This window comes from Cryptomeria japonica, chromosome 3, assembly GCF_030272615.1.
Source record: "Cryptomeria japonica chromosome 3, Sugi_1.0, whole genome shotgun sequence".
Lineage (NCBI taxonomy): Eukaryota > Viridiplantae > Streptophyta > Pinopsida > Cupressales > Cupressaceae > Cryptomeria > Cryptomeria japonica.
Window position 1 is genome coordinate 444,601,146 of NC_081407.1, and position 16,841 is coordinate 444,617,986.

General features: G+C 36.3%; 1 protein-coding gene across 3 annotated transcripts in view; it reads right to left on the reverse strand.

The window, feature by feature from the left end:
* Nucleotides 1-1,728: 1,728 nt before the first annotated feature.
* Nucleotides 1,729-16,841, reverse strand: part of LOC131033443 (uncharacterized) — a 239,473-nt gene continuing 224,360 nt past the window's right edge. For 2 of the 3 annotated variants that reach the window (XM_057965648.2, XM_057964986.2), the window contains one exon: nt 1,729-2,105. In XM_057965648.2, the coding sequence (XP_057821631.1) occupies nt 1,890-2,105 (216 nt within the window). In that variant the 3' untranslated portion in view covers nt 1,729-1,889. The remainder of the gene's footprint in view (nt 2,106-16,841) is intronic. The other variant, XM_057966345.2, reaches the window with a different exon arrangement.

Below are 16,841 nucleotides of genomic sequence, written 5' to 3' on the forward strand. Positions count from 1 at the left end.
TCCAAGCAACCATTAATCTTCAAAATGCACGAACTCCCCACACTACTAGATCCCACTTCTAAGGAATAGAGGTTATTATTGAATGTCTTCATGCTCTGTGGTGGGGGTTTTGATCTCACCGCCGCCCGAAAATCCAGGTTGGCTAGTCCTTCGAAACATCCCCACCAATACTCATCATAAGACACAAAAGGACAAAGTCCTAAACCCCAAAGGGGCTCGAAAGAGAAACCCCCCCCCCAAAACCCCACCCCTCCCCAACACTCCTGAGATGGAGGTCCCCCCGTGGTCCCCAACCCCACAGGAGCTCGTTGTTTGTTTGGAAAGGCGACCAAACCACTCAGCCTGCACCCACACGCAGACCGCTACACTTCTCCCCTCCGCCCTTCACTACTCCCCGCACCACCTAGACCCCCTGCACTGCACACCCTTCGCCGCTCACCCTGGACACCCTGCAGAAGCCCCCGATCACGAGCTAGGGCTTCGGAACCCTAGCTCGACGCTCTGCAAAAACCGCCCGCGCGACATCCTCACTAATATTATTTTTCACTAATTTCTATTTGAGTAATATATTAAAAGTATTTAATTTAAAGTTATTACTTATGAAATTTTGTAATAATACTTAAATAAAAAATTAAGCTAAAATATATATATCATAAAAAAATAATAAATGAAAGACAATTCTTTTTTAAATAGATCAAAGAATTTTTAATTGTTCAAATATAACAATATTTTATTTTTAATATATTTTTATTTCAATTTTTTTAAAGTTTATATTTATTTGTATTTGATTAATATATCAAAAAGTATTTAATTTAAAGTTATTACTTATGATTTTTTTACTAATACTTACATAAAAATTAAACTAAAATATATATCATAAAAAAATAATAAATGAAAGACAATTCTTTTTAAATAGATCAAATAATTTTTATATTGTTCAAATATAACAATCTTTTATTTTTAGTATATTTTTATTTCATATTTTTTAAAATGTTTATATTAATTTGTCTTTGATTGATATATCAAAAAGCATTTAATTTAAAGTTATACATTTTTTTAACTAATACTTCATTAAAATTAAACTAAAATATATATCATAAAAATTTAATAAATGAAAGGCAATTCTTTTTTAAATAGATCAAAAAAAATTTCAAAAACTAGTTCCATTAATTTTTTAATTCTTTTTAAAAAAATTATAAATGAAAATATAGTTTGTTTAATATAAAATAAAAATTATCTTATAAATAAATGGAAGGCTTTGAATAATGAAAAATGTCAATGGCATTATCACGGGTCAGCAGAAGTTATAAGTAAAAAAAATATTAGTCAAAAGAAAATGTACCTTGATAATTGCGTGTGCAGTAAGAATATTAGTTAAAGAAAATATACCTTATAATTGCATGTGCAGTAGTTTTTAATTGAGATCGAGGACAGGTTTTTATTGTGACAGTCACTCGATAATAATAAATAATCCAATCTAAGAAAAAGTGAATTTTTAATTTACACGGACTAATAAGAATAAAGAAAATTGATATTTTTATAATTATATAAAATAAAAATTAAATTTAAATTATAATATTTTTATTGAAATTTTTTAATTCTGTACATTCATTAGTTAAATTAATTAGAAAAAAATTCAGTGATCGCAATAACATCTACCTTTGACAAAAACTAGCAATAAAATGTAGAGAATCACCCATAAAGAATGATACCAAAATATAAGAATACTAACGCAAAGCACATGACAGACGATCTGTATAACATAGCATTCTTTAGACAATAAGAGTAACCGTGCACAAGGTGAATGCAAAAAATAGCTGTCAAAGGCTTGCAACTTTCCTTCGATTCAACATCCAACTAATAAAGAATGACTTTACATAGACGTGGAGTTAGTTTGGTAAGTTGAATGCATCCACAGTATCAGCATATAATGTATCTAATACAGTTTTTACAAAAGCATATCGAACCTCTTGTATAACACCAGAACCCAATAACTTATAATTTATATCTAAGCATGTTCTTGTCTTCCAGGTACCCTCATCATTGTCTTCTAAAACACAGAATATCTTTTTAACCTTAGCATGCGTTGTCTTTGATATGAAGTCCTGCAAAACAATGAGAAACAACTATTGGTCAACTTTGGTTTGAAGTTTAAATAGGTTTCAGTGTAGTATCATGGACTTCAAATACTTCCAATAAATGAAATAACTGATAAGTAATATAGGTAGGAGATATAAGATCCCAAAAAAAAAACTTTTTGCACTCTCCGTATAACATAGAATTCAAAGAACAGATTACATATTACAAAAAATTTAGGCTTCCTTTCAAAAACAGGTACCCAACAGAAGGTGATGATTCTAGAGATTTTCCTTCATTTAAAAATGGACTGATCAAGTCTCAAGTAAGCAGACATTTTTTACACATTAAAACATGTAAATGACATCCAATGCCACAAAATTGGGAAGGATCCAAAAGGCAAGTAGTGAGCATGATTGAGACTCAATCTTCCATTCCTTGTAGAATTGAGTTCCACAAGAAAATAATTGTGTAGACAAACTACTTCTATGCACGCATCCACGTGAAGTCCATTTCCAGACAGTATGTAAGTGGCGCACTACATCTAATTAAAAATATCAAATAGTTAACAGTAAATATATCTTCTTTTTTGGGGGGTAAAATAGATCTATGTATTATTCAAACAAAAATGGATCACATTCTGCAGCCACGTATACTAGGCAGGGCCCAGAAAAAGTAGCAAGCAGTTGACAACCAGAATACTCGGCCCTAATAAAGAAACACCTGATCATAAAATCAGAAAGTCATAATGTCATACTAAAGATTAAGGCTGGAGTCTCCTGGAGTTTCAGAATCTATTTTCAAGAAGTAAAGGGTCCCATGAAGCAATTTATTTTTGTTATAGGATTAACTGGAATGTATCCCTGAAAATAGCAGATGTGGACAAGAAAATGCCACTTGTCAATCATCTTGAGTTTTTTATTTTATACAAATTAATTATTTTTATTTTACATTTATTACTCTTTATTTTTTGGTATTTGTAAACTTCAGTACTTACCATTCTTTAATTTCTGTTGATTTTTCATTTCTAAATGTTGTGACGTTTTCACACATCACCCCATTGCAAATGGGGACCCCCTTGTTTTTGCTTTTTAGGGTAGTTTTTTGAGTTGCCAATCTTTGCAAGTCTAGAGAGTTAGGGGTTTTCAAAGAGTTTTTCTGAAGTCCTCAAGTCAGTTGGACCAATCATAATGAAATGGGCATTTTGACATCACAGAAGTGAAAAACGCAACTGCTTAAGGTCAATTTTGATAACTTCCTATTTTTGTGGAATTCTGCTTTTTTGCTTTTTGCTTTTTTATTTTTGGCACTTTGAAACCAGTTGGGGAAGCAGCTTTTTGTTTTTTTCAACTTTTTGGAAAGTTGACCTAGGATTAAGTCATTCAAGTCAAGACAATGAGGTTCTTGTTTTCAAAATGAAAAGTTTGTATCTTCAAGGTAAAAAAGTCAAGAAAATTCTCTAGACAAGGCATTGATCCAGAAAGTTCTAGATAAACATGGTGATGAGCAAGAAATTCTACTAAGTGCTCATGGCAAACAGAAAAATCCTAGAAAAATATTAACTCCACCATCTCAAGATGAAAAAAATGTCTTGAACCAAGGCAAAGTCCGCTCTCGACATGAAGAAAATGTCTCAAGACATGGCAAACTCTGTCCAAGCCTTGTAGAAAATGTCTTGAACCAAGGTAAAGTCCACCCAAGCTTTGTAGAAAATGTCTTGAACCAAGGCAAAGTCCACCCAAGCCTTGATAAAATCTCTTGAAGCATGATGAAGTCCGTCCAACATGATGGAAATTCCTTGTCCAAGTAGTAGCAAGTCCGCCCAAGGAGAGGATTACAAAATTGGTTAAGTGTTGATACTTTGGGGAGAAAAATTCAGAATATTGGCTAAGTATTGATACCTTGGAGAAAATAAACTTCAGAAATTTTGCTAAGTGTTGATGGATTGGAAAAAATTCAAATCAAGATGAAGTTCGCCTATAAGAGAAACTCCTAGGAGAAAACACAAGAGTTTACCTTCTTTATAACCATGAGCATTGGCATTTCATTTTCTCACAATTTACTTTTCAAGACTGAAAGTTGAAGCTTAGGAAACAATCCTTCCTAAACTTCAGAGCAAATTTCGAAATAAATTGCAAGTACAAGGCAACTTCTAGGTGGATTTCAAGCCAATTTCTACACTTGAATACAAAGGTAAAGGCGATTCCTTAAAGCAATTTGGGAGATTTTATCAAAATTCTCAAATTTACTGAGGAAAGAAGACAATTGAAGAGAAACAAGAGAGTTCCTTGATTTCATGAAGGAATTGGATTGACTTTTGGAAAGATTTCATCTTCTTTCAAAAATAGAAGCAGATTTTCCACCAATTTTTGAAGCTAAAATACAATTCTAAGTCCAAATTTCAAGCAATAGATGACCACTCAAGGAGGATTTTCAAGGAAAGTTCAAATGAAGTTTGCCAACAAGGGAGCACAAACAGAATCTAAAATCACTTCAAAGTGGAAGAGGGTTGGAGAACCAACTTTGGTCATGTTGAATTCAAAGGCAATCAAGGAAAGATTGAAGAGAGAAGTAAAGAAGAAAGAAGAATTAAAGAAAAAGATTGAGCACCAGCACTTGATCAATCCTATTGCTCAAGGAGATGCAGCAGTCCCTCCACCTTTGGTTCTTCCCCAGGAAATAGTTGAAGACTCAAGGAGATGAAGGTGACAACTAAAGAAACTAAGGAATGAATGGCAGACATCAATAATGAAGTTGTCACATTTGTGGATGAATTGATATTAACATATCAGCAAACTTCTTTGTTACTACCTAGAATTCAAGACATGGCAGATTGTGGCACCTGATGGAAGGATACTGGCCTACCTCGGAGAGGTTGCTATCAAGGAAGCGATTTGAGAAAATGAAATGGACATGGAAAATTTGAAGGTCAAAGTTCAAGAGAATTTCTTCATTTTCACAGGACCAATCCTTGAGCAAAATTTGACTAAGGCATCCACCTCCTTTTCCATAAAGGATGCCTTCCAGAAACAGGAATTGGATTGGGAGAATGCTTTTGCCACCTACACTGATGACTTGGACGTGATTGAATTCAAGATAAACATGCTGCCACATGTCACAATGGAAGAGGTTAATCCTCTTGTGTCTAGGTTTATCGAATATGCTGCCACAAAAAAGGGATAAGGATATATTCTTCTAGAAGAAAGCTTCATGTGACACGTCTTTCTATTATTTGCTCTTGTTGGATAAGTATTGTAAACCCTATTCAAGGTATTTGTGTTTTGATCTCGGCCATTGATCTCTGTTTGATCTGGGCCTTTTGTTCATTATCAAAAAACTCTATATAAACTCCTCTTCTCTCATTTGTATGGGAGAGATTGGTGAAATTGTTGCTTAAGACTATTAAGATAATAAAGTTCATTTGCATTGCTTTGAATCTCTATGTTATCTTGTAGTTGCATGATTTCATATTTTCTTCAACATAGAATAGAATTTGCTTTATAAAAGTTATTAAATGAATGCAAGATTTGATAGTATTGGTTGGTGAAATCGTTGCTCATACTTTTGATGAACAAATGATTTTTGTTCATTGTGCAGAGTTAACCTGAGCATATTTTGTGGATGTTTAACTTCTACCTTTGGATAAGTATTGTTCATTTTGATGGTACTATTCATGGTATGAAAATTGTAAGCACAACCCTTGAAGATTGCACCCACTTTGTTTAGTTGTTTAAGTTGGTGAACCAAAGCATGGTTTAGATTCACGCAATCACTACCGTCTCTTAAATTCATAGGAATGGTATAGAATTCATGAATCCTTTTCTTTTTTTCCTTTTTTTTTTTGAAATCCTAAATCCAAAAAAAAGAGTTTTCATAGCTAAAAATTTTCATTGTGAATGAAATTCGCAAGTTACCTTTGGATTACCAACATACACCACAAAACGAGCTATATCCAACATTAAAGTCGCTAGTTCGCAGTAAAAACATTGGAATCGCCATATGATCTTCTTTGCAATCTTAGCATGTGCAGTGATTTTATTCAAGAGAGGATATAGTGTCTTTTAGGCATCTTAATTCCGTGTTCGGTGTGTCATAAAACACGCACCAACACTAAGTTGTGTTGGTTTTCTCTTCAATTTCAATCGGTTGTAAGTTCTTAGGATAAACGAAACTGGAGTACATACCCTTTGTCCATTTAGTGAAATGCCACCAGTTAGCTGCAAAAACAAAATAGAAGGCTCGATTTATATCCATTTCAACTTGTGTCTCCCATCACATACGAAAGATGACTAAAGGGACAATAAAGAATTGTGATATAGCCTCTGAGTGTACCAATTTGGGAGAATTTGTTGTAGAGCTTGCTAGAGTCAATATAGATGATGGCAAGGCTCTTATACATGATGTACCTAGTTGGAGTGGCACTCCATTTGCTTGTGGTTCAAATGATGTTGAACTAAACAATGACCTTGATCTAGATACTTTTGATGAAGATTGAAGATCAATATATAAATTTTTGATCATATTTATTTCAAAATTTGTAGTTGTAATGATTTTTGTTTGAATAGTCTTGTTAGACTTATATGATATATGACATAACATTGAAATTTTGAACTATCAATTGACATTTATCTTTATCACTACCATTGATCAATGATGCGGTATCATACCATCAAATGCATCTACTATTATATATATTTTTAATTTTTTTGCATAAATATAACCAAACGTACCATACCCAAGGAAAAAAAAATGATGTACCAACAAACCAAAACATCGTACCCATAACTAAATTGACAACTTAGGTTGAATTGAATATGCAAAATAATAAAATTCACAAGGCCACCAACTTCCATAAATTTCAGAACTTAAAACTTTTAAACTTAAACTACACTACAAAATTCACAGGACCACTGACTTTAAAATTTTCCTAAAAAAATATTAGCAGCACTCCCTAAAAAATTTTAGGAAGCCCTTGTCCATGGGACCCCACCCTTAAAGTATTCACAATATTGACCTTGGTGGGGATAATAGGTACAATTTTGCAAAGAAAGAGGATCCCAAGCCACAATACATGGGGTATTATTGCAATGGTTCAATAAAGTTTGAAGGTGTACCACCTCCAAGGCCACTTTATTGGCCTACACTTGTGTAATGTCCAACCCATTCAGCTACTTAAGATGCCACCCCCTCAACTTCATGTTTTTACAGTATATGATCATCCTCTATCCTCACATGGCGCCAAACTAGAAGAATAAACCTCAAAAGAGGCAACTCATATGACGAAACCTTTCATATTCCACATTATACTCACATTGTAGCATTTTTGTTGCTTCTGACAGACTAGCATTTGTGCATTTGCTACAACAATTGTCCATTATTGTGCTATCTGTGAATTCAGTATGATACTCATGCATTAGCCATGTTATTTCACACTTTCCTCACCTATACAAAGTTTTGAATTCACCAGGAATCACTTTTCAACTTCACTTAAAAAATTGCACTTCAGTTCCAAAGTACTTATGGGATTGCCCATCACATCCTACACATGATTCAACTCAAAATACAGTAAAACATACAAAAATTTGGTAGTTAATGTCTCTAGGCACTCAAACAACTCTTGACTAAGCTGGAACACAATGACCCCAATGACCCAACTTCAACAATCCAATTTTCAAATTAGAAACAATTGTTCCATATGTGAGAGGATGTCTTAAGAGACCATCTTGTATTTAATTCTTTGAATCATAGCCAAATGCAAAGAGAGCTAATTGAACCATTTCCTATCAGTATGCTTGTGGACAAGGGTATCAACATATCACTTCCAGTCTTCCCACTTAGGCTTTGTTGATCTCACAACAATGTTGTGCAGGTATTGAAAGACACTACCTCATAATCATCCAAAGACCACTATTTAGGTTATATTTGGCCTTTGCTTAAGGCCATGATAGCCATGCAAAAGCAGTTTTAGAGTATAGATCGTAAATATATCAATGCCTCTTCTAGAAAACTTGAAGAAACGCATCCAAGGAATCTCAGCCAATGGTTTGTCTTGGAAATTAATGGCAAAAGACCACCATAGAGGTTATTAATAAGAGAGAGGCCATTGCAAAATTAATTATCATTCCATAGGAGCCAAGGCTTGATGGCCTCCCAAGGCTAAGCATTTCCAAGTTGGTCTCTGTTGTGACCTTTTCACACATCACCCAATTGCAAATGGAGACCCCCGTTTTTTTTTGCTTAGTAATCTAGTCATTTCCTAGGGTTTAGCATGTCTGGCAGTAGTTTTGAAACCTGATTGCAAATTTGCCTCTAGGTTGTGATCTAGTCACCTAGTCTCGGTCTAATGCCTATCGGTGAGCTCCTGGATTCCAAATTGAGAGCGAGATGTGAGGAATTCCAAAATTGTCAAAAATTGTCAAAAGTTGAAAAATCTTGTAAAATGTTGTCAAGTTGTCAAAATTGCAAAAATGTTCCAAATTTGTTGTCAGGAGCAAGTTGTTAAGAACTTAGGATTTTTGAGATGCTAAGGATGAAAAATGATGAAATTGAATACCTAGACAAGAATTTCCTTGTCAAGGTCAGATTTTCCAACCTTGACAATTGGAGAAAATAGGAAAAAATTAAAAAATTCTTGGACAAAAAACATAAATTCCAAGTGCAATCTTGGTGTGAGGTGTGAAATTTCGAATCAAAATTCAAAGGCTAACTCTCATTGTGGATATACAGAATTACAATTGATTTTTCCTTAAAAAAAGAACAAATTTCACTTAAAGAGCATGTCCAGGTCCCCCATGTCCAGGTGGTTTGAGCACCTCACATTCCTTAAGGACTTCATGCTAGTGCCCAATTGCCCTTGCACTACACATTTTAGTGCTCATCACTCCTTAACTCCATGACATTGTGAGTTTAGTGCTCCATGTTCCAGGACATTGTCTCTAGCGCTTGGGTGTCCTTCACTCACCTTCTACAACGCCTTGATATTGTGGATTATACTTTGCAATTTCACATTGTTTAGATTAATTCCTAGATCAATTGGGGAGTGCGTTCAAGAAAAAGTTTGCCTTCGTGATGTTTGTATCCTTCATTTCTGAGCTATAGGTTTCATGGCACCTATAATCCGGAACTATATATTCCAGAACAACCTAATTTCAGTGCCCTCTTATCCAAGGAATGCATGCTTTAGCGCTCTCATGTTATCCCTATTAGCCCCTTAATACTGCCAAGATGGTGTTCAGGCCAAGTCAGCCCTCAAAAAGAGAATTAAAACCTTAAAAAATCAAAACAAAATCATTATTTCAAGTTGGCCTATTTGCAACAATTCAAATTTCAAAAAATTATAAAGTATCAATGCCTAGGTTGGCCAAATCAGGAGGGGTTAATTTCAAACATTGGAATCCTATAAATATGAAGTTTGATTTCATTTCAAAAGCATCAAATACAATTCACTCACAATGAATAAGGAGCGGAGCTAGGCGAAATAGGAGCAGACATCCACAAGCAAATTTCATCAGATTTTAAGGCTAATTTCATCCTTAGTTTGGAGCGATCTGAATCTCAGACCAGCAGCAAATTTTTGGGTGGACATTGAAGGTTAGTTATCCAGCAAATTAGTTTGAAATTGCAGACCATGAGGTGAGAATTTCATCATCCTCCATCACTTTGCAAGGCGAAATCCAGATCTGACCTGATTGAAAGTGAATTTTCCAGCTGAGAACATTCTGATTTGGAGTAAATTTTATTTACAATTTGATCAGGTTTCAAGATGGCATCATCATTTCCAAGCTTAGATATTCATTCCCAAATTTGAGAGGGGTTCTGAAAACTTGATTGATGAAGTGTTAATGTTATTTTCATTCATGAATTAAGAGGGTGTAGGATTAAGTTTTCTTTTATTATCACCTTCTTCTTGATTCACAATGTTTTTTTTTTTCAGGTTTGATGCAGGGATGGAAAGTGAAATGAGGACTCAACCATATGGAGGGTCAAGTTGATCAAAGTTCAAGGTACCAGATACAAAGAAAACAACAAAGAGAAGAAGGAGATCATTCACATTTCAAAAGGAGGAATTCAAGAAGGATGGCGAGGAGTGAAGATGCAAGTGCAAAAGACAATACAAGCTCAAGGGATCGAACAAAGAAGGAAGACTCACAAATCCAAAATCTGTACTTTATCACACATTCAAAGAGTATCAAGTCATACAAGGAATCGAGTGGGATTGCTCTACAAGCAAGAGTTTACAACGACCTTGGATTTGGAAATCCAAGATCAAGGTCGAGGGTATCTAAAATACCAAGAGGATGATGGTAAGACATGGACAACATCAAAGCATGTTTCAAGCAACAAGAAGAGGTCGAATTCCAAATAATGCAAGACAAGGTCGTCACAACATCAAGAAACTACAACTATAAGGATTCCACAACATTAAGTCAAGAACTACATCAAAGGAAAGACAAGCTCAAGACATGATGATGACGAAGACGAGATGAATGCATCACAAAGAGGAAGATTCCCATACATGAGGATGGAAAACTGAAACGTAATCAAGGATGAATGATAGTTTTAGAAGAGTTGATCAAAGTTAGAAACTTGATCATCAAGGTGATGCAATTCGGGAATATGAACCATCACATCAAACTTGGAAATGTTTAGTATGAAGACATATGCATGCTGAGATGGTGTCTGCATAGCATCAACTAATCAAGCGATGCCATATCGACATGTCAAAGTGCATTGAACCTGACTCATCCTACGAAAAAAAGAACTATACATGTGGAAGGCACATTTTCAATATAACAACTCCCATTTTATCAATGGTCCTTCACCTAAAGGACATGTGCCTAGAGTTGTGTAATTTTTCCATTGGTTGATATTTAATAGAAGTTTGGAGATTAGGTGGCAGTTGTAACAAACCATAATTAGGTTTGCTTTGAATCATCTCGGCCGTTGATTTAGAATCAATCTAGGCCCTTCATTTGTAATCAAGAACTCTATGTAAGGCTTTCTCATTTCATTTGTAGCAAGAGACTTTTGTGAAATTGTTGTCAAGATATTGCTAGAATAAATACAAACTCTTTTAAGCTTGGTGAGAACTTGTGTTATTTTGGGTGTTAGCATGGTTTCCTACTTCTCAAGTTAGATCAAGATTTGTTTACATCAAGTTGCATAGGTGAATGGACGAAATTGTTGATGATTCATGGTGAAACCTATATGTTTATACCATTTGTGATTTGTTGATTGCAAGTCATAGTGCATGGGTAGATTGAACTCCATTGAAAGCTTAACTTCAATTGCTTTATGCTCATTGATTCGCATTGTCTATGGTGCTGATGTGTATGGGCGATTTGAAAATCATTTACATTTCCTTTGAAGATTGCATCATCTTTGTACAGTTGTTTCTCATGGTGAAGCAAAGCTTGGTTTGGTTTCAGTAAGTCATTAATAGTTTCTTGTATTGTTAGAGATAGGATAGATTCTTAAGCCCTCATCCTTTTGCATTTTATTTCAAAAGATCTTGCATAGAAGTTAGAGTGCCTTATTGCAAAATCATGTCCTTTTGAGGAGAAGGAATTGATAAAGTCCTAGAACAATCATGTAAGTCCTTTTGTGTTAACCAGCAAAATCACATCATATACATTGAGTCTATCCAACATTAAAGTTGATTGTTCACATTGTAAACCTTGGGGTCACTTTGTTTGATCACAAAGCTTAGCATTCAAGGTTTCCTTGTTCAAGAGAGGATAGAATACTTACTATTTTATTCTGTGTTCAAACTGTCATATAAAACACATCAACAGTCTCCCATATGGAGACGTAGAGGAAATACAATTCCTTAATATAGCATTCTAGTTATCTTGAATTGGCCTCTAATGATCCACTTTGAGCAAAGAGAACTCCTTGTCTCTAAACATCAATTAATGCTAGACCTCTAGAGTCTTTACAAAGACATGGATCCAATGCTACTCTATTATTATTATATTACTTCCCTCTCCATGGTTGCCATTGTTTCCATTATTGTCATTATTGCCATTGTTGCCATTATTCACATGATCACCTTGATTTCTATTATTCATGGTTTGCATCATTTGAGTCATTAACTAAACCAATTGCTGCTATTTTCTAGCTAAATCATTTCAAATCTCCATAGCACTAGGCATCTGTTGTTCATTTCTATCAAGCATATCTCCTTTGGCATCTAAACTTAGAAGATGTTGTGTTCTCTTGTAAGTGATAAATTATGTATCCTCCAGAACCATGAATTAAATTCAGTCATTAAACTTGTCACATAACCCTCCAGGCTGGCAAGATCACTTGCTTTAATACCACTGTAAAGACCTGAACCAGTTTCTATGCCAAATATTCACTTTTTGCAATGCTCAAAGGATAAGCATTTTGTTAAACAATTTTTGTGCAAATTTCCATGAAGAGGTTTCAGATTAAACGTCAATTGCATTAATAGTTCATAAAACATTCTTACAAATGATATATCAAAGTTTGAAATTTACATCAAATGGGAACTATATTAACTACTGTCCACATATGCAAACTCAAAAATAAATCTGTCTAACCTTTACATTGCAGCTTTGACATTAAATATTGCTAGTCTGAACCGCCTAGTTCTAAGGTTTAGCTGAAGGGCCCACGACTTAGCTTATGATACTCCAATAGCAGCACCTAAGTCCAGGACACCTCTACAAGGTCTCAACCCTTCCTAGATATCTCCCAACCCCAAAAAACCTCACACCTTCCTGCTATCAGCTAGTGGCCACCAATTGGTGGGTCAATAAGACCGACATCCATCTCAAGAATTAGTGCCCAAGTACAAAAATGGTTGTAGTGTCTGTTGACGTGTATTTTGTACACAATCATACACAGAATAAAATACCCAAAGGCATCTTATTCTCTCTTGAATAAAGTCGCTAACTACTGAAGATTTCGCAAGAAGGATCAGTTAGGATGACTCCAATGTTCTTGTAAGTAGGGTCTCTACATGTGGATAAGCACCAGTCGTCGTTGTGATTTGTTGTGTCCTCAAGGGGCCTTACGTTGCCGAAGATTTTGCTGAACTAAACAAACTTTTACAAAAAATAACAAAAGGATAGGGTTTTGCAAGAGGTCTAATTTAGTCTAACCCTAAGAATGACTTCATGTGGACAAGAGTTGGCAAGATTCAACCAACTTCAATTTTGCCATAAAATAACAACTCAATTGAAATTGGTGCGATCTTCTAAGGTAACAAATGGTTCTTCAACACATCAAAGATCAAAGACACTACCACGAAGGTACATATCCAAGATACAATAATGATTGAAGGTTAAGTGATTCAAATATCTCCAGTCGACCACGCAAGGCGTTCCTACAATCAGCAAGAAGCTAGTGGTTTGGAAAACGAATCCTACCAAAGATCAAGTCCAACACTTTGTCCTTCGAATTAACACACTACTTTGATTGAGAATGTTTCAAGAAAAATGAACAACCATGAAGATAACCAAGAGAATTGCAACAAAACACCATAACTTCAATATTTCATTGATTCCAAAGCCATCATGTACAACAATTGTTTGAATTCTTTCCTCAAAACTCAATCTTGCTACAAAAGTAAATTGCTTCTAAACTCTAATCTCTCTAATACATCAATAATCTAATCTTCTTCTCACATCTAACTTATGAAAATGAAATGAAATGAGGGTATAAATAGCATCCTCAATTACAATGAATGGTCCAGATCAAAAGTAGATCAATGGTCAAGATCATGACACCTAAACCCTAATTAGGGTTTTATTACAAAATTCCCCTTTTATTGCACAACATTAAATGCATAGCCAATTATAAATTTGGCACGAAAATCTAGGAGACATAGACCAATGACAATTAAGGTGCCATGTCATCTATAACAACCTCTCATCTAGAATCTTATTCCCTTTCCAATGCTCCTTTTTAGCATATGCAATGAATCTTGATACGATTCCCTCGATCTCAGCAATTGGAATCTCGGGAAGATTCTTCATTCTTTCTTCCAAGTGGATGACCTGATCAAATGCATCTAGAAGAGCTGCGTCCCATGTAAGTTCAAGTTCCTTAGTCTTTTCAATCAGGAGCATGGTAGCAAACATCTGGTCCTGTTGCTCATCTGTGATATTGGCGTCCTTGCAAAAGATGACCTTAATCCTATCCTCCAATTCCTGCAAATCCACATCTGTCTCAACTTCGATCCTCCTGCCAAGAATGGTACGTAGTACCTCAAATACTCTATCCTGGATCGGGTTGATCACCTCCTCAACATGACTGCACCTAGTACTGATGTCCTCAAAGAGAACTTCCTTCATCTGGAGTAAGGTTGACCACTGAAGTAAACTGTGAGGTCCTCCATCCATAATCTTTTCCTGCGCTAAGACCTTCCTCGATGTTTGTCTAATTACTTTCAAGACAGGAATGATAACGTCCTTGGTATCCCCTTCATACTTGTCCACCGCCGGTGTAGCTATCTGTAATTTTCTGGATCCAGTCTCATCTCTAATCATCTTGGACATCTTGGTAGCCTTTCTCTTCTCTGTCACTTCCTGGGAATGTCCAACAAGGCTCTCTAAATCAATCACATTGTCTTCGTCCTCGATCACAATCACCTTCGTTAATCTTTCCTTCAACCAATCTGGGATGGCTGATCTTGTCTCTTTGACCTGTATTTCCTTGTGCAATATTTCTTCTTCTCTGTGAGGAGATGTTACTTCGTCATTATTCTTGTCTTCATGTAACTCATAATCTTGGAGAGATCCACTTGGCGACCCTTGAGGTACCTGTCCTTCTTTATCATTCTGAACCATCGACTCCATAGACTCCTCCACTTCAAGTGTCCTTTTCTCTTGTCGAGAAGATGTACCGGATGAACGATCTCGGCTGGCCTCTTGTTTCTTCTTGGAAGATTCTCTCTTTCCAGGGCTCTCTTTCCTCTTCGAGCCTCTTGGATGGAGATCCCCTTCACTTGCACTTCGAAGGTTGCCCTCACTTGCATTTCTGGGATTAGGATTACCTTCGCTCACACTAGCTCCACCTTCGGCTGGCTTCTCTTCCAAAGTGAAAGTCATAGCTATGCCTTGCTCTCTCAACTTCTGATGCTGCACATCAACCCATCTGCGAGTACAAGACAAGACTGAAGCCATCAAAGCATCTAGATCCACAACCTCGGGCTCATTCCAATCTAACCTTACTGATTTACTTTCTCGATCATAGGATGACTGGAGATGTCTGCCACTGTCCTGAGCTTGGTCGGCCACTCTGTAAATCTTGCACTTCCTGATGAAATCCAAAGGCAATCTAGAATGCATCTTTCTTTTCACTTCAAGATCGTCTAAGAGATTCATCATAAAATCTTCCGTCTGAAACTCATGCTTAAACTTCCTACCGACTGTCTCCTCTATATATCCATGTGGATCAAAGCTCTCCCTCAAAGCAAAGAATGAAAAAGAATACAAAGCTAACTCCTTCTCTACGTCATCCATGGCTAAAGCATTAGGACATACCTCAACTGAATTGCCCAATATGATAGGTACAGGGACTCCATTTCCATGTCTGTGTCTGAATGCCTTCGCATAAGCTGCCAACTGTCTTGTTACCTCAAGTAACACTATTCTGTCTGTCGGATATCTCGGCAACATGTATGGAGGTGAAGGACATCCATGAACTCTGATATAAGTAAACTTCGGAAATTGGATAAACCAAGCACCGTACCTCTTTACTAGTTCCTGTGCATCCTGAGATAATCTGTTGTGAATCCCGCCTTGCAACGTCCTTGTGATGTTCATAGTGAAGGTATCATTAACTAACTTGTAGTTGCTTCCTGGCGGATGATGCAAGTGAACATAGGAATCACACACTCTGACCTCGCCGGGCCCTCTTCCAATCACTCCTCTGTGAGGTAGTCCTGCGTACTCAAAGCTCCTGATCAAGGCATAGATGACGTATGAACTCATGTGGAAGGACTTGGTAGCTTTGAGTCTCCTCAACTGTACGTCCAAGCAATGGCTAATCATTCTAGCCCAATGAATTGTTCCTTTACCCTGAACTATCACCTGGATGAAGTAGAACATCCATTTTTCAAAATAAAAAGCTTGAGGTGCACCTGTGACTCGGTTGAGCATTGTAATCAAATCTCTGTACTCCTCCTGGAAATCAATCCTGTGTGGTGTGTTCGGTACCTTGCTCAGGCGAGGACGACTCTTGAGTAACCAGTTCTTGTTAATGATGCTTAGGCAAGCATCTGGATCATCTTCGTACATGGACCTGGCTCCTTCTATGCTCTTGTAAATCATATCTCTGTGTTCTAGAAGATGGAAAGCCTCACTTATAGCTTCCTCTGAAAGATAAGCTAAAGTGTTTCCTTCCTTGGACACGATCGTTCTGGATTGAGGATCATAATGACGAGCACACTCGATCATCAACTCATGGCACTGTACTGCTGGAGGGAAGCCGGCCGCCTTAATGATACCACTTTCAATTATCCTCCGGGCGACAGGTGATGGCTTGCCAATGTAAGGGACCTCTCGAAATTTCTTTGTACTGAAGTTGCCCAAGTTGGTATCTCCAATGTTGCTCCATTTAGACACGATCTTGGTCTCCACTTCTTCGGTCTTTTGATCTTCCTTCATGAGAGCAAGACGACTGGTGGATGCTCCCGCCTTCGGGGTCGCCATACCTACACAACATTTCATAATAAGAACTAGATTTTGCAATGCATAACATAGATTAGATTAAAGATTAATTTTAGGAAACCT